Raw genomic sequence first — 27594 nt, 5'->3', positions numbered from 1 at the left:
GGATCCACAAAGAAAATAAAATTCCTGTAGTTGACTGTGCACCATCAATTACAAACGTTTATTTAAAATACTTTATAAAAGGTATATAATTTAAAATCCTTTTCCGCTTACATCACAAAACTTTTTCGGACTAAAAAGCCCATCATCAGTGTATAATTACCTAGAATAAGTATTTCACTTAATTTATAGCAAACGTAAAGGTAAAATTCTGGCTAAAGTAGAAAAAGCAATGTGGTTAAATACTTATTCAGTGCACATTTTATTTAAAAATATGTTGTGATGTTTGAGTATTTCTCAGATAACCTACATGGCAACGTAAGACTCCCACTAGGGGTTACTGCTGACCCTCAGACGATGTCTGAATGGGTGCTAGATGGCAATTAATTAAAATGGAAGTTCTTAAACGCATGTATGAACAAAACAGTCAATGTAACTTATAGTATGTGTCGCAATGTGACACTGGCCAACAACGTGTTAGATGAATATGTTGAAAAATTTAAAAATTTTATTTTACTGTTACTTACAACAGCAAAGTGTTCAACCAGTGCATTCTTTTTATCATGACTAAACAAGACAAATATAAATAAACTAGCCACAATAGAAACGGTAATGGAAAGAACAATATCAGGTATATGACTGTCAGATAAAATAAGGAACGACTAAGTAAGATCAAAACCTTAAGTCGAGTATATCACAACAAAAATTGGCAAACTCATATGGAGTTTGGCAGGTTACACTGGTTGACAAAAATAACAACGTTGGAATACCACAATACAATATTGGAGACCTTATAAAGTAGTCGACCAAGAGGAACACCACAAATGATTTGGACATAAAAAGAATAGCGGGAGCAAATTGGAAGTGTGTTCTGGTCTATGTCTGAAATGCTAAGAAAAATACAAAATGACACATGTATTCTACTGTTATTAATAACGTCACTGAAACGTTATAAAATCAATCAAGAGTTACAGTAGTTCAGTTTTTTTTTTGTTCTTGTACTCAGTAGTTCAGTTAACAAAGCAATAATTTAAATTTTATTATGCGCGGTAGATGTTGAGTCGGGTAGCCCTTAGATAGATAATGTATAATTCAGTATTCGCATATTAGTGAAAATTTAAGGCCACAGTTTATTCTTCAACGGAAGGTTGGAAACCACACAAGAATTTAAACAGACTTTTTGCAGTGTCGTATTCATGCCATAGATAAAAATGTAAGAAACAATAAAGATTGCATTTTTACATAAACAAGCAAGTTCAATGCAATGCATTGAAGTGCCAGTATTTGTTATGATTTATTATGCACAATATAAGTTTAGGGTTAATTCAATATCTTATCTACATTTTCTTGTGTAATTATTAGTATATAGAATGTCAAACAATATAAGAATAATTCAGTTATTTTGACTAGCGAAAATCGGATAGAGCTCCATAAATAAATATTACTGCCTAAAATTCGATAACTTGTTATTAAATATATCACTTTTAACTACTTTTTAAAAACATACGTGGCAAAAGAACAAACTGAATTGATAAATAAACCACCTAAATGAGAAGCGAGACTACAAACTTCTATATTACTTTACTCAGAAAATTATTGAAACAGCTGTCCAAAATAGGTTATTTTGTAAATTATACATAAAAAAGAATCAACTAAAAACGAATAAATGTCCGGGAGAGGATAAAATTACAGTCGAAATGTTAAAAATCGGTGGAAGAAAAATAGAACAGGTATTAAATATTTTATTTAATAAAATAATTGATGAAGGAAAGATTCCTCAAGAATGGTACAACTCCGAAGTCATTTTACTATTCAAGAAAGGAGAAAAAGCAAACATCGAGAATTAATGACCAATATCCTTGCTCTCACATCTGTATAAATTACTAACTAAAATCATAACCAACCGCCTAACACATAAGCTCGATTTCTATCAACCTATCGAGCAGGCTGGATTCAGAAAACATTTTAGTACCATAGACCACTTGCACACCGTAAGAACACTGATAGAAAAATGCACCGAGTATAATGTTCCAATTCATATGGCGTTCGTCGATTTCCATAAAGCATTCGATTCCATCGAATTATGGGCAGTGCTTGAATCTCTAGAAAATGCACGTATAGATTCAAGATACACTAACATAATTAAAAACATATATGAAAATGCCAACATGCAGATAAAGCTGGACGAAAGCACAAAAACTAATCCCATAAGACTACAACGGGGAGTAAGACAAGGAGACACCATCTCTCCCAAACTATTTACCCTTGCTCTTGAATACATTTTTAAGAAACTAGAATGGAACAATCGGAACAATGGAACGGAACAAGGGTATCAACGTCGACGGATCATACTTAAACCACTTGCGATTCGCAGATGACATAGTTTTAATAGCCGATAATATCCCAGAACTAAATGATATGTTACAACAATTAAATGCAGTTTCAGGAGCGGTAGGCTTAAAAATGAACTACAGCAAAACAAAAATACTGAGCCGAGACCAGACAAATATAACAATACAAAATCATACCATAGAAAATGTTGAACATTATGTATATCTAGGTCATGTTATCAAACTGGGAAAACCAAGTCAAGATGCTGAAATTAAAAGAAGAACACAACTTTCATGGGGCGCTTTCGGCAAATTAGCATATATCTTGAAAAACACCTCCATTCCTGTAAACTTAAAGAAAAAGGTGTATAACACATGCATACTACCAGTTTGTACTTATGGCTTGGAGACAGTAGCCCTTACCAAAAAATCTGCTAAAAAATTAGAAACAACGCAAAGAGCAATGGAACGAATCATGCTTGGAATATCACTAAGAGACAAGATTAGAAACACCAAGATAAGACGTAGAACGAAGATTAGGGATATTGTGGAAGAAATTGCAAAAATGAAATGGCGCTGGGCAGGTCACGTAGCCCGATATAATGACAACAGGTGGACACGGAGAATTCTAGAATGGAGACCAAGGACGACAACAAGAAGCACGGGAAGACCTCAAAAAAGATGGGTAGGATAAGAACAGTGGCAGGCAAACAGTGGATTAGATTGGCGCAAGATAGAGAAAGATGGAAGCAATTGGGAGAGACCTACATTCAGGAGTGGATGGAAAATAGTTGACAAAGAAGAAGACATAAAAAAGGGTAACAGTAGGCGGTACTGTAAACTAGTGAAAGCCTTCACACTATGTTTTTTGTATTTTTAAAATTTAAATTTTATTTTTAAAATTTTAATAAAGTAATTTTATTATTTAATAATTATGTTTTATAGATTTTATGAAGATTATGTATATAGTATTAATTATATTTGATAAAATTTAAAAAATTTACATAATATTATAACGGACTCTCCTAGTAGCTTAAATTGACTTTTCCAACCGCTATTTCGTGGTGATACTTTCGTGACGTTTACCTCAACATTTTAATGTAGAAAAATGTAATACAATGTCATTATAGATTATTTGCCTTTAATAATCTTCATTCTTTTCTTTATTTTACGGTTTAAGCTATCTGTTTTGCTATCAAACTTCGCCCATGGAGGAGCAAATGGATGCAACATAAAAACAAGATTTAGGATAATCAAATAACTAAGCAAATACTTAATTACAAATCAAAAGAAAGAACAAGTGTAGGATGCGCCATTAAATATGTAGCGAAGTTTTTATGTCAAAAAAAGCAATACGTGCTTAAACCCTGGAAGAAAAAATATAAACTTCGATTAAATTCAAAATATTTTAAAGCATTTTAATTACTATTGTAATAATCATATTACAAACAATAAAATAACGTCAACAAGCTCTTGAGATATAATACAAATAAATTTAAATTAGACGGAGCAACGATCTTAAAAGACGTGTTGAATTAGGACAGATGACAACAGTGCTGAACACATAGACGTAAGTAAATATAATAAATAATAGACTACGCGTTTCATTCGTCAAAGTGAAGTGTCCATCTTTCTTAACCTTTTTCCTATGCATATGCCTTTTTGTAAGGAGGTCTATGAAACCCCTCATATGCCGCTACTGTAACTTTACATCAAGACTAGAGAGTGAGGGTAAAATAACATACTAGAGAGAGATAGAGGAAATTATTTATGGTTTAATAGGGATCTGTGACGAGAAAAGGTGAGACTCAAATTCCAAAACCGAACGGAAGAGCAGTATATAGATTTTTATAAGGTACTTTCGGAAAACTGAGAAATACAGATCGTCTAATAAAGTAGTCAAGAACCTGTTACAGTTTTGGTTCTGAAAATATTCGCATGCTTAAAAGAGACACTTTTTAACGGGATTAAGCAAATATTAACTGTAATTAAAATAAGATGTTAAAACAAAAATCGTTTTTAAAAAAATCTGAAATAAAATTATTGATATAACAATAAAAAATTGAAAACTTGTGTTTTCAAAACTATCACAAAATTTATTGTAATTGTTTTATCACTACAGCTGTTTCGGCAGAGTGCCTTTCTTAAGTAATCTATTTTTGGTATTCGTTTACACTTTATAGTCTTTAAGTGAATAAGTTGAGGAGTGTCGAACTGTTTGTCTCAAATCGGTCATTCAGAATTATATCTGTAATTTTTAATTTAATAATTTCCATATATTCTAATAAAGATAGATTAGATTAAGAGCTTTATTTTAAATAGAAGGTGAAGTGTGTACGCAAAATCTGTTTTTCTGTTATTGAAAGCCCTTTGATGTTCTGCTATATGGTTGTTAAAAGTTCTACCAGTTTGACCGATGTAAGTTTTTGGGCAGTCGGCACATTAAGGATTGTATACTTGCTTTTTTATTTGGCTTTTGTTGTTTTTGATAAATTTGTCTAAGTTGTTTGTTTTTAAAGCTAGTGGTATTCCTTTCTTTGTTAAATGTTCGGCCAAAATTTTTGTTTATTTGTTTATATAATTGTCTAACTAAAAATAAGTGATTCCTATAATCACCTTATAATGTCAACTCTTTTATAGCTGGTACATTCAGTTTTGTTGTAGTTTACAATGTATTACCATTTTCAAGTCTTCTTATTATTGAAGTTATACTTCTATACGCGCGTTCGACATTGGAAATTTGTACGGGAGTGAATAGGCAAAACCATTACATATGTAAGATATAGGTAAGAGAGAGACAGAAGATATATTTTCTCTCTCTTTCTCTCTCGAGAATAAAAATGTTCCTTTTGTAAATATATTTAATATTTATTAATATAATTATTATTTTTTATTAATTCGGTAGATACGAGCTCGTATCGTACGAGATAACTTGTATATACATTTGGACAAAGTCTTTTGCAAATAAATATTCTTCCTGGAACTTCTATGATTCGTAATAACCTTTCCATTTTTGGAGTACAATAAATCAATAAACACAAACACATAATACAACCAAAAAACTGACAGTTTTTGACATAATTAATAATGACATTGATTAGCCACCTTATTACCTAAGGCTTTTGGTCGAATGAGATGAGGCGCGGTATTTAGAACCGCGAGTCGCGAGTTCGATAGCAACGAGGGAACCTATTTTAACTTATACTATACTTCCAACAAGATTTAGCACCTCCTTACTATGCAGCTCTATTTAGGCACTGGTTGGATACTAATTATCTGAACAAACGGATTGGAAGGAGAGGTCCTATTGAGTGGCCACCAAGGTCACCAGACTTCTCGCCACCTGACTTTTTTTTATGGGGTAACCTCAAGTCGAGAAAGAATTACGGAAGCATGTTGCGATATTACTAGAACATTTGCCAAAGTTCGTGCAGAATTTGAAAATAGGCTGTATTATTGTTTAAAAAACAACGGAAAACACTTTGAACAGTTACTTAATGAATATTTTTAACAAATTTGTAATTCAACAAAAACCTCATTAAATTTTCCATTTAAGCCAAAGTTTCACAATTATTGCTTCGCCCTGTATAATTATTAATTATACCATTGGGTAGCATTTTTTATAGTCTTTTCAATGATGTATCACAAATAAGTGGGGCAGAGTGGGTGGGGCCTAGGAAGTTGATGGGTTTGAGTTCTCTTTCATGTCGTTTTAGTTCGTCCTTACTATCCTAGAAACGGTTTTAAGCATTTTTCGATATCAGCTTTTGTTCATGAAATATAGACCATTGTAAGTTTTAAAATTGACACACTATACAGAATTTTCTGCCTTAAAAATGTAAACATGGCTAATTGTTTTGAGTAATTCCTTTTTATTTTTTATCTACCTTATATTATATTTTCCATATAACGTACATATATTTTATCTACCTTATATTGTTTATGCCCAAGGGTATTTAACATGACAAAATTCTGTGAACGAAAAATCATAAAAAATTGGAAATTCCATAGAATATCTAAATCCTATTAGTAAAATTTTTTGAACGGTGTTTGTGTTCTTAAATAATAAATGTAATTTATATATTAGTGTTATTAAATCATACCTTGTGTGGCAGTACGTTCCTGTTGTGTATCCTTTTTTTCTCTAAACTTAATTCTTATAAGAATCCCTATCAAAATAACTGCAAAAATAGCACCTCCTAAACACAACCCGCTCGTCAGGTTCATTTTATCACCAGTTAAAATCTATATAACCAAAATTATAAAATTATTTTCAATATTTCGTTCGATTAGTGAGATCCCGGCTTATAGATAAGATAAAAATGAATTATCACTCCAAGACCCACCCAGCCTAACACAACTTGGAATTATTATTATTCCTACATTACGTATGGCTTATTTTGTATAAATCTTAACGATAAATTGTGTACCTCAGAATAATAAGTCGGTAAAAACCACTGTATATTAAAAATTATTGGTTTTTACGTAATTCGTTTCATATAAATCTAATACACGTATTAGAGTGAGAACTGAACCAGAGATATGTAAGAGAGGAGATATCAGATACGGTGAAGTAGATGGGTTGACTTACGCCATATTGGATAATACTTCTTGTCAAAGTGTTAATTTCAAGTAGTGATGAATGAAACATTGTATTTTATAAATATTTTAAACTTTTATTTGTGATTTTTTTACATTAGTTCAAAGTAACTTTAGCATGGCTTCGTGTATATTAAGATTTTGTGCAAGTGACAGGCGATTAAATAACAACAGTCCACGGGAATAACTTTTCATAGTTTAGTATGCACGTATAAACAGTGTACAGGGCGGTATTACTACTTATAATATACAGGGCGGTATATAAATATCATTTGATAGTCAATTTAGATATTTTATAAACTAAGTAATATGTTTAAAAATACTAATTGTATTTACATAAATCTAATCTTTTAGTGACAGGTATTATTTAAATTTGTTACTTCTCATTTAATGTCTATATTTTGTTACTTAATTTTGATACAGTTTTTAATTTAAACCTGCTTAGAGTACGAGCAGATAATATGATGACTAGAAACGAATTGATCAAGACTAGTGAATCGATGTCAAGAACCGCTATTCTATGACGCTACCCGTGACGACGCCATCTTGTGGCGCCAGAAGTATAACGCCAGTATAGAAGCTTTGCTTTAAAAAATATCGTTTACGTCTTTATGCCCAGACGGACAATGTCACTGGTATGATGTATATTTAAATAAAAGACATGTTATTTAGATCTCGCTTAGGCGGTGCGCCTCTTCAAGGTAAGGGCTCCCTGGCCAGGGAGAGAAGTGGTGAGAGCAGACGTAAGTCTACGATTGCGAGTTTGTGTGTGTTTAGAGGAGAAATTGACGAGTGATAGTGCTTAGAAACAGTAGTCAGTCAGTGCTCATTGGTGTTTTTAGTGGTGCGTATTTGTGTTTGTAGAGTAGGTGTTGGTCATGCAGCTCAGAGGAGGTACCTGTGCTTGTTACCAGCTATATGGTGGGAACGGCTCTTTTCTATAGAGCATTTTTGGTGTGTAGATGGTTAATATCTACGGTATATTAGGGGCATCACTTTTAGAATGTTGAAATACTCATCAAGAAGTTCGTTTCCAGCCAGGTTCAGAAATTTGGCCGGAAGGAAGGGAAATTTTCTAGCGGGATGTCTGGTGAGTATGGGTTCTAGGCGGTGGCAAAAAATTTTGAGGACCTCTTTGGCTCTGGTGTTGGAGCTGGTTATAGTGCGAAGATTGTATCTTTCCTCTATCTACTCTCGATTGTTGGAATGTTTGCTAGTTGGTGTATGATTGCTGACGGGAAATCAGTTGGCCTTCTCATGACCTTCCTCAAGATCTTTCTTTCTGTGGCCATAACGGCGTTAAACTGGCAGTTGTTCAGTAGGAAGAAAAGAATTGCCCTGTGCTCAATAACGGGTCTGATATACGTTTTATAAGTGTGAAAGAGAGTCCTACTGTGTGCCTTCCGATATTTACCAGCTACAGCTCCAAGGACTTTAGCCCTTCCTATCACCCTGTTAAAGGTAAGGTTAAGCTCAGTCTACCAATTGAGGTTGCTCTGAAATTAAACACTCAAGTAGTTGACTGAACTCTGGAAAGGCAGTCTAGATCCGTAGAGCTCCAGCTGGTTACCATCCTCTTCGATCCTGAAACCCGTGTATCCGAAGGGGACGGCTTGTGTCTTGGTAAAGTTGAGTGGGACTCTCCATTTGATATGTTGCTGCACTTGACAATTTTGTCAAGTTGGGCTTGAGACATACTAAATGCAGAGTGGCTCCTTATAGTTTCCCCTACTGTGCCTGAGGCGAGCAATGCTGTGTCATCAGCACATAGGAGGATGGTTTTGTTTTGATTGTAGGGGCGTGGGAGGTCACTGTTAAAACTGTGTAAAAATAAGAGCTAAAATTTAGCCTTGTGGTACTCCAGCAAGTGAAGTGAAGGGGGTAGAATGTTGGTAGCTGATTTTAACTCTTATAGTCCGTTTTTTAGAGATATGAGTGAATGGTTCTTAGAAAAGTATTTGGCAGTCTAGCAAGGTTGAGTTTTTCTATCAGACCTACATGCCAGACCTGATTGAAGGTCTTCTGGAAAACAAGGAATGTGCCTATGACGATTTTGTCTTTTTTATTGAGTGCTCTGGATACGAAAGATACATTTTTTGGGAAGTGATCAGCTCTGAATCCAAATTGGAATTTTGGGATGATGTTATTTTTATCTAGGAATTCTATGAGTCTCTCCTTAAGGATTCTCTCGTAGACTTAACCTAGTTTATTTAGGAGTGAAATAGATCTGTAGGATTCAGTGCTGGTTAAGCGTTTTCCTGGTTTAGGGATCATGATGGTGCTGGCCTCTTTGGGAGTTTTTTGATGCATCCCCTATGTATTCCATCTGGGCCAGGAGATGTATTTTTACCAATGTTGCACATCTGCCTGACAGTGTCCTCTTGCACAAGAGTCATAATTGGATGTTGTATATTATAGTCTCCGAAGTGCTGAGGGGGGTAGTAGAGTATGTCCTTCGCTCTCCTTTCGGTGTCATGTTTGAATCATTTTTTGAAGTTTGGGTTATTTGGTGAGGCAAATGTTGCCTGGAGTGTATTTTTAAAAGCTTCAGCTTTGTCTAGAAGATTTAAGATGATTCCATTATCAATTACTAGATTAGAGCGAGGCCTTGACTTTTGTTTAGTTAGAATTTTAAATTTGTTTCAGAATTTTCTATCATCTCTGTGATCCAAGTTAGAGGTAACTCGTCTTCACTGATTTTGTTTCAACTTGTTAACCTTCAATCTTATGGAAACAAAGAGACGGTTATATTCTGTTTTGATGTAAGGGCCTCGGAATGTATATATGGTCTCGGAATGTATATGCCACAAATTGTAATTTAAAAATAAAAATTGACTTGTTTGAAGATTTGTTATTCTAGAAAAAATATATTTATTCGATAAATTTGCCATTTACTGTATATGAACAGATCTTTAGAATTTGAAAGAAAAAAACAAGCACACCAATAAAATAAAAATTTGTATGAATATGCTTTTTGTTATTATATAAAATAAATTTAATCCACTATATCGTCATTACCTGTTATTGTTTTGTGAATATAGGTATATTTTGTTTAATTAATACTTAAGATGTTTATAAACTTTGAACGTTATTTATTTCAAAATATATGGTAAGTTTTATTTACACGAATTCAAAATACATAAACACTTTTATTGAAGAAACAGATTTCAACGAATTACTCGCTAAATTGAATTTATATAAATAAATTATACTATGAATAATATTTTTAATTGTTATCATTCATATCTTACAATTTGTTATTGTAGGAGTTTCAATAAATTGTTTGAAAAATTTAGAAATTTAGTAATTATTACTAATATCATTTTTTACGATGCGTCCTCCACACACACACACACACACACACACACATATATATATATATATATATATATATATATATATATATATATATATATATATATATATATTTCAAATTATTTTTCGACCGTACTGTTTTAAATATTGATTTATAGTATCAGCAATCGGTAAGGAAATAAAACTCTATTTGTTCAGTCTCAATATTTCGTCACGATTTTGTGACTTCTTCAGGAGAAAACTGTAAATTTATTAGAATAATTAATTAATATATGTAAACACAGTGAATATTTTAATACTTACAACTATAAGAATAAAAATTTAAATTTTTTAGCATATCTAAATAAATGACATATTTGTTTGATTTTATTTAGGAGTTATGGTAACCGCAATATTTTATAGAGTGAATTCCCATTGTACAACTTTTAGTGAGTAGGTGAAAATAAACAATTACTATGACACTATTATCCATATTATAAAGTGGAAAGATGGAATTAATAGTACAGAATTGAGAAAGAATCAGGAACACGATAAATTGATGTATAAAATGTAATTGATGGTATGTAGTCAGTTATTGCAATACTGATATTTAGGAATGTAATAAAATTATAGGTACAGTTACTAGAGAATTACTAAGTTTATACTAATTTTAATTACTAGAGAATTACTAAGTTTGTGTTTAAATGTTAAGATCTATCATATTATATATTGTTTAGTATGTTGCAGTAGATATTACTTAAATGATTGGTGTCTGTCTTATAATTGATAGATTCAGGAGTTTTATTAATGTGTACCATTTCAAGGAAGAGCCGATTTTTATAATTATCAACTTGTTCCAAGATTTTTACATTATTAAAGTCAAAGTTATGTCCTGTCTTCAAGTGATGCTCCACTAAGACACAAGAGTTTTTTCGTATGTTACAGTCACTTTTGTGTTGAGTGACACGTTGTTTAAGCCACTGTTGACTTTAACCAATATAACAACTTTGACATTGACTGCAATTTATTCTATAAATTATATTACTCATTAATGAATTTGGAGTTTTAACTTTTATTTTTGAGAATAACCTTGAATTTAGAAGTGGATTGTATTTAATTAATTTAATGTTCGGAAATGTTTTGAAAAGTGGGACAATTTGGTGTGTTAAATTTTTTATGAAAGGTATTTTTTTATATGAAACTAATTTTGGATTATTTATTAAAGCTCTATTATAAAAGTTAGTGTTATAAATAAGTTTTTTTAATATATGTTTTGGGTAGCCATTGTTTAAAAACATTTCAAAAAGTTTCTTTAAATTGACATCTAGGAAACTCCGATCACAGATTGTCGTTACACGATTTTTCATAGCTACAATTGTGCTGAATTTTTGATTTCTAGGATGATTAGAATAATAATTTATAAATCTGCCGGATGCAGTATCTTTTTGATACCAATCTAATATGATTTTGTTATCATTAGTTCTTATGAGTTCTTATGACTTTGGTATCTAGAAAAGGTATACTATTTTCATTTTCATATTCTACAGTGAATACTAGAGTTCAACCTTTATTTAAAGCCCCCTTACATTTATACGTGTGATACCTATGACAGTTTTGAAAATAAGCGAAAAGAGGCAGATCCTAATGGAGTTGAAGATAATTTAAAGAAAAAGGCAGATCATCTGAATGACGCAGAAAAGATGCAAGCAAAATTTAAAATAAGCCGTAGCAGTGATGGATTTGCAAAAATGCCTCCTTACACCTACGATGACTAATGGAAAATCGTTTTATTTAAAGCAGTAATGGACATTTAATTTTTTTAATTTTACCCTCTGTACTGATAGTACTGCCGAAGGTTCATGCTTCATGTGGGACGGAGTTTATTGCAAAAAAGGGGTGGCAACGAGATAATTTCCGCTGTCATATTGTGGTTAAAAAATTTACCTTTTATAACAGAAGAGGTAACACTGATTGAGAGGAGGAAGAAAAGACTACCTACTAAGCTATGTAGCAGTTTTTTAAAACTGCTTATTGTTTATGAGCTGAAAACAAGTGACTTTTTCAACTTTGAAAAAAATGGACAAAAAATCAATAAGTCCGTTTATTAATAGGAAATGGAACACAGACAAAGAACAGTGTCTATGCTCTAAAATTGTGCACTTGAAAGTCGAAAGAGACCACCCTGGAATTATATTTTATAAAAGAACATTTTCCCAGGAAAATTTTAAAACTGTCAATTTTAAAAGGAAAATGAGAAGTTCTCTCGAGGTTAAATTTCAAGACGAAACATCCTCTAAGGTTAAATTTAATTTTACGTCACCCAAAATAGTATCCAACGTGGGGACCTTCTCTCTTCCCATCCAAGTTTATTTCACGTTACAGCCTATGCAGATATTAATTTTTTTATGTGACTCAAAAATGTAGAATACTCTTAATTTAAAAGTAGGCAACCGACCAGTTACTTTCTAGAAGTGTAGCACAACAGTTTGTCTTGTAAGCCTTATTAACAGTTCATAAAAGAAATTTCGATCGACAGTTTGTCGAAACACTAAATGAAAAAGATAATTGCCACTAAAACTACTTAAAAAAAACGGCATTTGAAATTCAATATGTACGCCTATTGTCATATTGAATTTTATATCTTATATATTATAGTGCTGTACGTAAGTCTTTTATGATTCAAAAGATAAAGTAGTATTAATCCAAAAAAATAAACTAGTGTTACTATAGAGCGTTTCACGTTAAGAAGATAACATTGCGGAGATAGGGCTATGTATTTCTTACGGACGATAGAAGCACAGCGATGCCACGATGAACACAAGCACGATTCAGGGTTGTATAATTTGTATTTTCGTTTTCACAGACATGAATTAAATTAATGTTTCTTAACGTAATTGACCAAAAGTGCCCATTCGAAACAAGCGATGGAAAGTAGGGAAAATGATTTTAATTAAATAAATAGTATTTACAAAAGATAATTTTATTTTATCTTATTTTAATTATAGTAACAACAGTTTAGTTGTTTTTCGGTAAGAATATCATATACCATGAATCATAGAAATCAGTAGAAAATATTGCTTAGTTGCCCTCAGTAGAAAATATTGTAAATCATGCACTTTGTCGGCTATTAAAGATTTAAAAGCAAATAAACGGACCGCTTGGAATGCATATATCTAATTACTAATTGCAACTTAAAATAATACGGTGTGCATATGTCAGCGATTTTATGTCGTTCTCTGAGACTACATAATGATAATAAGGCTTTGTGGTTCTTCAGTTGTTATTCTGACTTTACAGTTAAATGTTAATTGAAAATGGAAATTCGAAAAATATATCGACAATCTAGTAAACCGCATTCCTGAGAGTTTTGGCAACACTGATCTCCATAAGTCTAATGTTATTTTCTTAACGTGGAACGCTATATAGTATTTCTAAATTAAATCAATCTTGAAGTCTACATGGACATTGAAACTGCTGCTGCGTGTTAATAAATAAATATAGAAATTTTAGGTTAAATTTTACGATTCATAAAAAATTAAATAACATATAACAAAAAAATTTATAACTTACACGCATCTGTTGAACGGGTACATTTTTGCTTTATCCAAATAACAACAAACAGAAGTATAATAAATCCAACACTCACAAAAGAGAAACACATATCATTTTGAGGGCTGATCATTTTTAATACGAACGAAAAATTGCACTATTTCAAATATATTTAACGAGTTAACTACACTACTTTAAATCACTGAATTGAAATAGTCTATACTGAAGTGTTTTTTATTTACTGTGTGAATGTGATTAGATTTAATCTTATATAGCTAACCCAAACAAAACTTTGAGAAAAAACATAAATCTAAGGTACATTGACCACATTTTAGGTTATCTTGATTCGTACTTAAATTGTTCGTCTTATGAGTTCATAGGGTATGGTAATAAATACGTTGTTCATTTTAATTTTTTTTTTTAATTTTATTTTTTAAGTTGACTTGGGTCAAAAAACTGTCAAAGTTGAAACACGCTTTTTGAAGTTCCTTACAAATTTTTAGATATTTAAACAGTATTAAATACAATCCCGTAGTAGTATTAATAGAAATTAGACGTGCCTTCGGTACAGCAATAATCAAGAATCCAGTAAACCGCCCATTGTTTGAATTTAATACAATTAATATTGTGCTTTAAATTGTGAAATTTGTGACGTTCTAACAGCAATATTGTTTATTGAACCACGTACCATATGAGTGTTAATAGCGGGGGGGGGGGGGGACCCCCTGACCCCAAAAAACCCACAAAACCAGCTATATCTGGAAATATATTCGATAATCAAAGTAATGCCGAAATGGATCTTTCTGTAAGTACTCCAATTCCAATCAATTTGATGAATAATCCAAATACAACCAATCTGAATGAGACACAACAAAAAGTAACAAAACAGGTAAGGCAAGCATTTTTATTTAATAGTAATGATCTAGGCCCATATCATGTATATATCGAGAATAGCTCTACTGAGTTTAAAGGTAAAGTAAATCCTTTAAAGATTGGTGAAATTATTTTATCTAACTTTCCTGAAGCAGACAATATGATTTCAAGTATAGACGCCATTGGCCGAAATAGAATCAGAGTCAAATGCAAAGATTATAAAACTGCTAATAACCTCGTTAAAAACAAAACTCTAGAAATATTTCGTTTAAATAATTTAGATCTGTATATTCCAAAATTTATTTTATACAGACAAGGAGGTATTAGGGATATAGACACAGATTTATCGGAAGAGTATATTAAAAATAGAATTAAACAGTATGATAGTCATTGCATATTTGAAATTGCAAACATTAAAAGAATTACGCGTAAAGTAGAAAAAATTGTTAATGAGGAAAAAATTGTCGAATATGTCCCTACTAAGTCTTGTATTGTGACCTTTAAATCACAAACTTTACCTAAATATATAGTCATCAATAAGGTTATTAAAGAAGTTGAAATATATAAACAGAAAGTTTTGTTATGTTTTAACTGTCTTAGATACGGCCACTTAGGAAATCAATGTAGGAGTCAGCCAGGATGTAACAGATGCCAAGAAACTCATAATTTAAAGAATTGTACAAAAGTTGAGTTCACACAAGTATGTTTCAGTTGTAAGGGGAATCATTTGACCACAAATTTAAGCGCATGCCCAGAATTTACACGACAAAAGTTAATAAAAGAGACGATGGGTTTAACAAACGTTAATTTTTACGATGCAAATAAACAAGTGCCTAAGAATTCATATGCTAGTATTCTTAGGACCAATACAGCCAACAATGATACAAATTTTCCACAAAATTCACAACCTTCTACTTTCTCCCAAGGAAATAATTTTGCTAAATTTATATTTAATCCTCATACAAACACCAGTAGGCCGAATAAAAGGCAGAAACCAAATAATTCAGATCCAACTGATATAGCTAGAAAGGAAATAGTATCTACAGTTTCCATTCCAAAACATCCTGAGAGAATAGTTAAAAGTCAATTTTACCAAAAAAACTTAAACATTGCAGATTCAAGGTCAGAAGAGTTAAATTCTTCTGTAATAAATGTCATTTTAGATTCGGTTCTTACAATTGTTAATTCAATTAAACAAAATAATAATTTTAATATTTCAAAAGCTAATGTAATTCAGATAATTAGTAACCATTTTAACCAAAATCTAGCATCAAATTCGCAGACTTAAATAAAATAAACATATTACAGTCGAACTGTCGTTCAGCAGTTGATAAAAAAGAGAATTTAGAATATTTACTTCATCAGAACGACATCACTATAGCTCTATTATCTGAAACCTGGTTCAAACCGGGAAAATATTATAATTTTAAAGAATTTAATTGTGTTCGAGCTGATCGCCCTGATGGATATGGCGGTTGTGCAATCCTTTTGAAATCCAACATAATATATGAAGAAATAAATTTTCAAAATACGTATTCGTTTACATATAAGTGTATTTCAATAAAAATTTCACATTTTAAGAAACTTTTACATATAATTTCTATATATAATGAACCCAGGAACAAAGTTTTAATTCAACAATGAATCAATTTTTTACAAAATATACCAAAACCATTTATAATTGGAGGCGATTTTAACGCACACAATTTGGCATGGGGCTGCGAATTTGATGATAGATTAGATAAAGATCTTCTAGATGCTATAGAATACTGTAATTTAGAATATTTAAACGACGGGTCCCCCACCCTTGCTATTTCCAATAAACCTTATGCTGTAGATTTAACCATTTGTTCCCGAGATATTGCCTCTCATTTTCGTTGGAATATTCTACAAGAACCTTATGGATCTAATCATGTGCCAATTATTTTTTCATCACAAAGTTTCTCCGCAGCAGAAGCCACATCCAGTAGAAAACATAGAATATGGAACCTTAGCAGAGCCAATTGGATGATGTATACCAGTACTTTAGAAACAATGAAAATACCATTAATCTACGAAAAATTGTTGACAAATATAAACCAGGCAGCCAACGTCGCTATCTCAAAACATTCTTCCATTAAGGAAAAAAAACAAAGGTCATATTCCGAAACCATGGTGGAACAGTCATTGTCAGTTAGCAGCTGAAAATAGAAAACATGCGTTTATAAATTATAAACAGAACCCAACGCTCCAGAACCTAATGGAGTATAAACGACTAGATGCTGTTGCAAAGAAAATCTTCAAACAGAAGAAAAGAAGAATTGGATTGATTTTTGTGAAAGCCTTAACTCAAAAACACCAATAAAAGATGTCTGGCGAAAAGTTAATTGTTTTAAAAACCGCAAACAAGCCAACAAAGTACCTATTGATCCAGAAGATACATGGTCGCAGGAATTCCATAGAAAAATTGCCCCGGCATGGGTTCCAAATGACGACACTGTACAAGAACATATCCAAACAGTACCCCGACAAAACCACAATTTCGACGAAAATTTTCATTTATGGGAATTGCATCGAGCCCTTGAACAAAGAAATAATACTTCTCCAGGTATTGACAATGTGTCATATTCGCTGTTATACAACTTACCTATAGAATATAAAATTTCACTAGTAAACATTTTCAACAATATTTTGAAAAATAAGACACCAGTACCAAATAGTTGGAAAGAGTACCTGGTAATTCCGATTAAAAAACCTGGCAGACCAGAACGTGATCCACGTTCTTACTGACCTATCTCCTTATCTTCATGTCTTTTAAAAACATTTAAAAGAATAATTAAAAATAGATTTGAACATTGGCTAGAACACGATGGTATACTTCCAAGTTCCCAATATGGTTTTCGCAAATCTAGGTCCACTCAAGACGCAACTACAGCTCTAGTTACTTAAATTCAGCTTAATTTTACATCAAATAAGTCTACAGTAGCTGCGTTCCTTGACATTTCTGCTGCTTTTGATAATGTCAATTTAGACATTCTTTACCAAAAAATGTTGTATATTGGAATCCCTAGATCATTTGCTCTCTTTTTAAAATCTTTATATTCTAACAGACTAACTTTTTTGAAAATTAATAATGAGGAATTTTCATACCCCCGACTAACTAATATTGGATTGCCACAGGGGAGTATTTTAAGCCTAATTTTATACATCCTGTACAACATAGATCTTGAAGTTAGTATCCCGAACCATACAAAAGTTCTTCAATATGCTGATGATGTTGTTTTATATACAGCAGGAAAATTGTTAAGTACCTGTGAGGATAATTTAAAAGTCACATTAGAAATCGTAAATCAGTACTATGAAGAAAGAGGATTATCAATTTCTGACACAAAAACTGAGGTGTGTTACTTTTTACAAAAACATAGTTTAGTTTCCCTATAAAAAACTGTATTAGGTATCTTGGTACCTATCTAAACAGGAAATTGTTATGGAAAGATCACATTCATCAAATTGTTAAAAAATCAGAAAACTCAATAAACATTTTAAGAGCTTTCTGTAAAACAAATTGGGGAGCAGACCCAAATATTGCTTTGATGTTTTACCGTAACATGATCAGGCCGATTTTGGATTATAACTGTCATTTATTTGGATCAGCGTCCAATACACATCTAAACAAACTTGAAATTCAAAAAAATAAATGCCTGAGATTATGTCTAGGTTATTTAAAATCCACTCCAGTCCAAATAATGGAAAATGAAGCGGTGGAACCTCCATTGCATTTACGCCGCCAATTCCTTAGCGACAAATTCACAGTCCGAATTATGTCCAAAAATTGTAAATACCTTCAAGATCTTAATGAGCTATCAGTTTTAGACCTCACCCATAGGTACTGTAGAACTAAAAAATCTATACCTTTGGTAGAAAGCTATCTAAGTACGGTAAAATATAACGATATTCTCTATAAAAGCCAAATTCCGCCCGACTACGGTGAAATGGCAAAAAACTATTTTCTAGAAAGGTCAGGATATGTTACTTAAACTCACATTTACTCCCAAATATGTTTGATATAATTATTAAAGAAAAATGGACAAATTATCAGTACATTTTTACTGATGGGTCAAAAGATACAAATGAAACGGGCTGTGCAATGTTCCACGAAAATAAAAATGACCATCACCAGTATAACTTACCCAGTGAATGCTCAATATACACAGCAGAAATGTATGTAGTACTGAATCCGACTAGCAACTATGTTATATTTACTGATAGTAAAAGCGTGGTCGACAGATTTAACAACATTCAAACAGTCAAACACATAAACCACATTGAACTGAAAATTCTTCAAATTATTTATGAAACTATACAATTAGGATTAAATGTAATAATTACATGGATCAAGGGCCATTCGGGAATAAAAGGCAATGACATCGTTGACAATTTGGCTAAATCAGCATATATGCTTGGAGAAAAAGTAAACAGAAATTTAATTCCAGCGACAGATATTGACACCGTTAGTAGACAAAAACTTAAAAATAATTGGCATTTACATTACAGAGAATGTAAGACTGGCTTAAACTTTTATCATTGTAACACTAGGATACCCTCAATAAGATGGTTCTACACAGAATCTAATCGACATTTTATAAAGGATTTATATACATGGAATCGGCTTATCAAATACTCCCAATTGTACTTGTGGCAAAATAGGCGATCTAACACATATTATATTAGAATGTGATTTACAAATTATTAATATAAACGAACTTTATAAGGAATTAATAAATTCTAAGTGTTGTTTTCCAACAAACCTTAATCTTTTAATATTTTAAAATGTTAAAATATGTAAATATAAGTTGTAAATAGTATATAGGCATAATCTGTTAATATGGTTTGAAAAAAAAACAAAAAAAAGTATACCACAAATTAAAAAAAAAGAGTTAAGAAAATAGAAATAGACCAAAAAACAAAAAATAAATCCAAAAAAAGTAAAAAAAAGGAAAAAAAAACAAAAAAGCACCAAAACAAAAAAAAAACAATAAAAGAATAAAAAAACAACATAAAAATATATCCATAAAAACATTAGGTATATAGTAGTAGTAGTAGTAGTACTAACATTGATAACTGATAACAAGAAAATTTTGACTATGAATCTGCAATCAATAATAAATTCAGTCGATTTTAACAATAATCACAAACAAGTCTGGCTAATTGGCTCTGCCAAAGCCATTTTTCAGATCTGAACTTACGTTTTACATATCACCCACAGCATTCCACACAAGGATAACACGGGTTTATTCTACATTATAATAATTTAAAAAAGACAAAATACCAAAATACATTAAAATGATACATTAATCGAATAATATTTTTTATCTAATTCTTATCTTGTAATATTGGTATGTATAATCATTTCAGGAGTCAATGATTTTGTAATTCCTTCCTCTTTTTTTCTGTAAAACTTCTCAAGTAGCTTTTTCTCCTATACGAGACATTTTGTTGTTCCCAATGAAGTGACCAACAGTAATTACCCATCATGTAGGTGTTCCAACGTGTCTGGTATTTTTTTCCATCACCTTGATATGCTGGTGGAATCGTTAACCATGTTCTTCACTAATATCACTCAAATTTTCTTGAAAAAATCAAGATGGTTGTGCAAAACGTGGATTTTGAGGCTCATTAGACATCCCAAATTTTTAAACTTATCTTATAAATTAACTACTTTAAACTCGTAGTTAGGGTCTTTCACATTACCTGAAAACTTCTTTACAACCTTTTTGAATGCAATCCAAGCTTCCTTTCCTTAGTCATCTTGGTTTAAAAGGTGGAGTTGAACTTAATTTTACCAATATTTGCTTCAACAAAAACACCTTTCAATTTGGCTTCTGATTGATTTAGAAACTTTCGAATCAAGTACTTAAAACATTCTCCATCTTTAGACAGGGCCTTGACAAACTTTCAATAAGACTAACTTGATGTGTAGAGTTGGAAGGAGGTTATTTTTTGGATCTACCAAAGTTTTGTACAAAATGTTCTTCTCGCTAGGTGTTAAAACATTTTTTATGGGCCATTGTTTTATGGACCTGTGTTTATCTCTTGCTCTACTGTCTCATTCACAAATAAAACATGAAAACTTTGTAAATCCCTTTTGTTGACCAAGTAGCATAGAAATTTTCTGAAGAATTTTGTCATTTTCATGTCTCTTTCATATGATATAAATGAGCAACAGAAAGTAAGGCATATGTGTTTTCATGCGTAAGAGTACAGCTTTTAAACTTTTTTTTTGAAAACTCTACAAAAAGCCTCTAATTATCCTTGTTATACTCAATAACAGACTCATTCATTAGACCACCAATATTATAATAGTGACCAAATCCCCTTCTTGCCTAAAAAAACTGTTGATCTTTGTACCTGTAGTTGTAAATAGATGTATTAGGTGACAACAAATTATTTTCTTTTAATCTTGAGACAAGCAATTCTGATTTTTCCTTTGTTAAACACAAATCTCTTAGTAAGTCATTTAACCCAGCTTGTGTAAACAACTGTAGTTATGCATTTCTGAAGGACACTGAAATTTTTTTATCACTTCCTGAACCACTTTCATCAGATTTTGATGAAGGTTAGGGTAATCAATCACTTTCTTATTTTTGCATTTAAATTCAGAAACATCGACAGTACAAAAATAACAATCATTTGAATGATTTTTTTGCTCTTTCTATACCATAAGAACTGCAAATCTGAAAGCTTTTTTCCTTTCTTTGACCACTTCATTAAATCCTCAACACAAACATAACATACATTGTGAGCCCAACCTTTGTGTTGGTCACCAATTTTCACACCAAAATATGCAAAATGCACCTTTTTACAAAGTCAGTAATGTTTCTCTAATGTTTTTTATTAACAAAATCACAACATATGTAACAAAATGTATTTGGACAGTTTTTAAAATCGCGACTCGCCATACTTTAAAGCGTATGAGTCAAACATTGAAAAGTTAGGTTATGTTTATTAGAATTAAGAAACTGTACAACTGTTAATAAACAGGAAGAAGAATAAAGAGTGTTGTACAATTTATTAACAGTGCTACCAACCAGGTAACATTAGATTTCTCTGCACGCCAAACAAAATAAAATGTAATCATGCAATTTTAAATGTTAAATTGTGAAAGAATAGTGACTGATACAGCATTTTGAATATGAATACACTCTACAAATGAATAAAGAAAGACATCAAAGAAGCCAAATGACGAAAACAAATGACAAAAATTTAGGTACACTGCACCCGATAAAGTTCATATTTATATTCAGGTCATATTCTAGACAAAAAATTAGCTATTAAAAATATTCTCAATATTGATAAAATAGGAAGGAGTCGGGTAAGAGTTTAAGCAAAAAGCAATAGTGATACAAAAAATTTAGTAATATTCGAAAATCTAAAAAAAGTATACAAAATATAACATATTCCAAATAATTTACTATAAAAGAAAGGTATAATTACAAGTAAAGACACTACATTTAGTGATCAATATCTATTTGATAACATAATCTTAAATATTGCAGTAACAGAAGTTTATCGACTCAAATGGAAAATTGTTTTAAATGAGGAAAAAGTTTATTTCCCCAGACATAAACTTTTATACTACTTACTTTTAAAGGGAATATTTAACCCGAATCTTCTTTAAGTGCCGTCTCCCGATCGGAGGTTGGATATCATCATCACTATCTTTACTCTATCTACTGCTGCTCTGAAGAGTTCTATAGAACTGCATTTAAACCAGTCCCTTAAATTCTTCAACCATGACACTCCCTTCTTCCTATAGTCCCTCCTCCTCTTATCTTTCCCTGTATTATCAGCCATAGCAGTTCATATCGCTGTCCCCTCATTACGTGTCCCAGATATTGTAACTTTCTTATTTTCATTGTGTTTATTATTTCGCATTCTTTGCTCATTTCGTATTTAGTTGTAAACGGGCGTAAAACCCATCACAATTCCATTGTATTAAAGAGAAAGATTATTTTAAAGAGTTTTGGGAGGCAAGGGAAGTATCAGAGTAAGATTCATCGTCACTGGGATCTGTTTGTGAAAGACATGGTAATGTTATTATATTTTCTGCGGATTTAACATTGTATTGATGTCTGATTTTTTTCATTAATCGTGTAAATCTGTTTTTTATTGTTCTTTGAGAAAGATGCGGGTAGATAGAAATCAAATTGGTAAGGAGTGTATTAATGTCGTTTGTAAACTTTAGGGCCTCATGATAGGGGTCACTGCTGCCTTTAGTATTTTCTAAAAACGCAAAAAGATCGTTTAAGGACAGTATATTGTTTTGTGGATTTTTGTTGTAATATTCGGTAATGTCAAGTTTAGTAATATCAGAGATACTGGTATCATCCGTTTTTCGCTTTTTCTTTTTGGATTTTCTTTTAGTTAATTCATTAGGGATATAAGGCGGTTGCATTTCACAGGTTTCAGCTAACGGAGTTGTAGGAAGACTAGATTCGTCATTAAGTGACTCCGAAGGAGGTCTTTTTTGGCCTATTACTGGAATGTCTTGAGATGATTGGACGCTTTCATTTATATTCGTGCTAGGTTCATTGTTAGAAATGGGAGCTCGGGTTTCTGACTGTATAGGAATAATGACCGATGGGGGATTAATGCAGTTATTTGCAACATGTCCTGTTTGCTTGCAGATAAAACATTCCATTCTATCTGTAGAAAGAAAAATTCTATGTTCATGACCATCATATGGAATAGTTATTGATGTTTGTAGTTTGTAGTTATCAGAAGGTGGAAATATATAAACTTGGCGCCTGAAGCTTAAAACATGACTGTATTCATCTGCAGGGATACCTGCTTTGAGAAACGATATGGGGGATGCTAGTTGTAAGCCAAGACCTCTATAGCATTTTCAGCTAAATCATGAGGAATAAAAGGTGATATATTTGAAATAACAATTCTTTTAGTTGGAGATATAAGTCGCCGAATATTTAGTGAAAATATATTAATTTGAATGAATGGATGAGACTTTATCAATTTTTCGACAAGTTCAGAATTAGATAAGTAAATACATACCCTATTATTCGATATCCTGGATGCGAAGCAAATGTTCTTGGCCCCAATGATAGTTCCGATTGCATGTACATAATCGTATAGCTTTAAACTATTCTCGGCATGAAGAACCACGGCCTGATCCTTTTTTGGGAACGTTGGTCTAGGTGCTGATTTTACTGCAGCCGTGTAAGATATGTTACTGTTGGTGCTTGGGTTTGTGTTGGTTACAATTTGGTTTGTTGACATTGTTGGATTTGAAGCATCCTCGTAGTCAAAGACAGCTTCTTGCAATTTGTTTGTATTCATTGTTGAGTGTCAGAAGGCGGCAACTTATCATACACCATAGTGATGAAAGTTGCCTAGATATGGAGCAACTAGTGTAATGTCCAAAAATGTTGTTATTTTCTTGTAAGGTTATAATGCACTTAATGAAATATTGTTTATACAAGTTTAGCGATTATATGCACCCGCGAAAGTACACGTATATAGTTACACTGCACTTTGTTATTGTCTGGAACAAGTATAAATCGCAAAACAAGTTTAAAAACTATTATAAACACTGTAAATTACGAGAACGACAAAAACGATGTTTACTCGTTCAGGCACCGAAGTCCACTCTATTTCATTTTTATTTCTGCAAGAAATTGGCTTTTAATTAGGAATTTATCATTTTAATGTAAAATGTCAACACACCAACAACTGATTGATAACAATCCGCATTATTTACCGATTTAGTTTAATTAGCAGACTATCTAGACAGTTTTTACCTATTCATGACAAAAAATGTTAACACGGTTACTAAACAGAAACGTTCCCCAATATACTGACACTGAGTAGAAGTGTATTGTCTGTATTTAGCTACTTTAAAATAATACCATAACACGTGATAAATTATTAATTTCAAAATTTCACCTTGTATTATTCATTATAGACCCTACATGATACAGTTCGTTGAAATCAGGTTGTTAAGAATCTTTTAAAAACATAAAAATATACAGGGTGTTTCATTAAAAATAAAGATTATGGAGTATACCAGACTTGAGTGGATCACCATGTACATTTAAATTTATGTTGAAAAAGCAAACGTTTAAATTTAAAAGTTAACGTGTCCCAGAGTTTTTTATTATTTTCTATAATAGGGACACAAACAATTTTATTCCATAAGTGGTTTCCACACTGTATTTAATTAATAATAAAGTAATCCGTGATCACAGTTATTAAAGAATTCTATGAAGGCAACTTTAGCTATGTATGAAGACGGAATGCCTGCTCAGAAATGTTTTCATTTAATAAAGGGCTAAGACAGGGTTGCTACATGACATCAACTCTTTGCAAAATATACTCAATGCTGCACTGAAACAATGACAATCAAAGTAATCCTATGGGAGTTGGAAGTGAGATCATATAAACTCTTTTATTTGCGGATGACCAGGATATCATTGCTGATATAAAAACTATGCAAACTACATAATAAAGAAATAAATTAAAGAATGCTCAAAATGAAGTTTAAAAATTAATGCTAAGAAAACTGAATATCTCCTAATAGGAACACACGATGCAAAGGATATAAAAACTAATGCAGGATTCATTGAATGTACTCAATGTTGACGACACTTAGAATTTCAGTCAAATGAAGAACAATATAATTCAGATATACAAAAAAAATAGAAAGAGAATAAACATGAAACAATAGTTGGTCATATCAAACAATAAAAAAGTTGTTCCTATCGTTAGTAGAAAGCACTGTAAAATACGGAGTAGAATTGTGAACATTATCAGAAGAGAATTAAGGAAAAATTAATACGGTTAAAACTGGATTTTACAAAATATGTGGTCAAGGTACATTATTAGACCGTGTCATAAATGAAGAAATTTGCAGTATAATCGGTATCAAAACGACGTTAGTACAGAGGATGAAAACAAAACAGTTGTCGTGATACTCCCACATGAGAAGAATTACAAATGAAAGATTACTGAACCAAATTTATAATGTGGTACCACAAAGAAGAATAAGAGGTTTTTCAGCAAAACGATGGAAATGTTACAAATAGGCAATAAGAAGGAGAAACTTAGATGAACACTTCTAAAATGATAAAAGAGAAATGACGAAGTTAGCTGTAAAAAATTTCTAAAATATATATGTTATTGTGACTCCACCTATCGTCAATGATAAAACTGATAACATTTTCTTATCTAACCTGTCATCCATTAGCGAATGTTCAATTAACTATTGGACTCCAGGCTTTTATAAAAAAAATAGTTTTAGGCCTGTTAACCTCATGCGCATACTACATACTTTATAAAAAAAATATAATATCCACAATTTTATGCATAAAAATGTTATAATTCATAAACAGTACTTACGTCTACCTCTTCGATGACGACACTTCTTTCTAATCCATACTATACTGATACTAAACAATATCAACAAAAACATTAAAGCCCCAAGAGAAAAACTTATGGAACTGTTACCTGGTATATTAGTTGTCATTTTCTTGAAATGTGAAGCACAACAATAAAAAGGTTGGTTGAAATATTTTTTAGATATAGGTATTACGAATACCTTGATGTAGAGTAATCTAAAGTGGCCATTGTTATAATTTTACTATGGTGAGAGATAAAGATACCGAATTTCACAATAAAATGTATTAATTCAATAAAATAGATTATGTACAGTGCAAGAGAAAAGGGAATACTTTCTTAGCCTAGGGTTGGAACTTACTTCGAATAAATTGCTGTGGTGTTGTTTACTCATTATAGAATATATCCAGTATTAGAATTAATATAATCTAAGTATACCTGTCCAAAAACACTGTATTTATCTCGGCGTCACACTTGACACCAAATTAATATGGAAAGAACATATTTATAACTGTTTAATTAAATGCAAAAAAAGCCTAAATGTTTTAAAAGTAGTTAACCTTCACCAATGGTTCATTGATCCTAACCTTTTAACTGCCAACGTTCCCATTTTGGGAACACCTATTAAAACATTTTTTTAGGATTGTTTATGCAATTATTTTTGTAAATCGCACTACATAATGTTTTGTAAAGGTAAGGGGCTTGCTAGTTTAAAAAAAAATGTTCTTAGATGTGGGTTCATTTTCTTAAAAAAAAATAGTAAAAAGCACAAAAATTCAATTTCTTGATTCGTTTTACGGTTCTTGTTATCAAGTCAGCAAAAATTATTCTATTGCTATTATTTTTTCAAGTAAGGTAGCCAATTGACTACCTTAGTAAATAGTTTATATTGCGCTTGAATTCTTTCATTACTTTTTGAAAAAAATTGTCGGAATTAGCCATGTCCCAAAATGGGAACGTTGGCTGGCAACTTTGAATACCTAATATACCCTAATAAATTATAATATAATGTCGTTTCTGTTAGCTCGTAAATTTTCAAGGGCAATAACGATTAGTGCAATCGTCTTTCAAGTGCCTAATAGGAATTTAGGAATAACAAACAGTCGATCAGAGCTGTTCAAGAAGAACACGTGTGTACTTGGTTTTTTTTCTGTCTGCATTGTTTATGCTGAGAAGTTTAGAATGGATACAAAAGCATTTTATGGGTAAGTTTACAAAAATAATTTTTCAATTAGGGTCTAATTCAACAGTTTTTCTTAAGTTTTTCTTCTTTCTTGAAGTAAGTACATAACTAAAAATAAAAATCTATTGGTTCAGTTTTTTTGATACAAATATTTTCATATTGTTTACTAAGAGCACCGAAGGCTTTTTAGAAAAAAAAATATTATGTAAAGTACCTAAGACAGTCTTATTTTACATGTACCTTTCTATTGAACCATGTTTCTTAGATATTTCATTGTTTTAGGAAATCTATACGCCGACACAGACTATTACGGGATGCTTTGGAAGATGTGGAAACCTCAATATCCTCTAACATTGATGTTGTAATACTTCCTCCCACTTC

At 31.6% G+C, this 27594-nt stretch overlaps 1 protein-coding gene across 7 annotated transcripts in view; it reads right to left on the bottom strand.

Annotated features, from left to right (window-relative positions):
• Positions 1-27594, bottom strand: part of LOC140440065 (uncharacterized) — a 145915-nt gene that overhangs the window by 92208 nt on the left and 26113 nt on the right. The window contains exons 1-2 of one of the 7 annotated variants that reach the window (XR_011950778.1): positions 26142-26156; positions 26034-26083 (exon numbers count right to left, since the gene is read on the bottom strand). The exons of 3 other annotated variants lie outside the window; for them this stretch is intronic. Coding sequence is in view for 3 of the 4 variants with exons in the window: in XM_072530328.1 (XP_072386429.1) it covers positions 26034-26160 (127 nt within the window). In the remaining variant the exon portion in view is untranslated. Of the gene's footprint in view, positions 1-6430; positions 6576-13790; positions 13936-26033; positions 26176-27594 lie in introns of those variants that run through there. 3 more of the 7 variants (XM_072530328.1, XM_072530332.1, XM_072530329.1) reach the window with 3 other exon arrangements.

This window comes from Diabrotica undecimpunctata, chromosome 4 (genome assembly GCF_040954645.1).
Source record: "Diabrotica undecimpunctata isolate CICGRU chromosome 4, icDiaUnde3, whole genome shotgun sequence".
In the NCBI taxonomy this organism is placed as follows: Eukaryota; Metazoa; Arthropoda; class Insecta; order Coleoptera; family Chrysomelidae; genus Diabrotica; species Diabrotica undecimpunctata.
The sequence above is the reverse complement of the archived record's forward strand: the minus strand, read 5'-3'. Positions and strand labels throughout refer to the sequence as shown.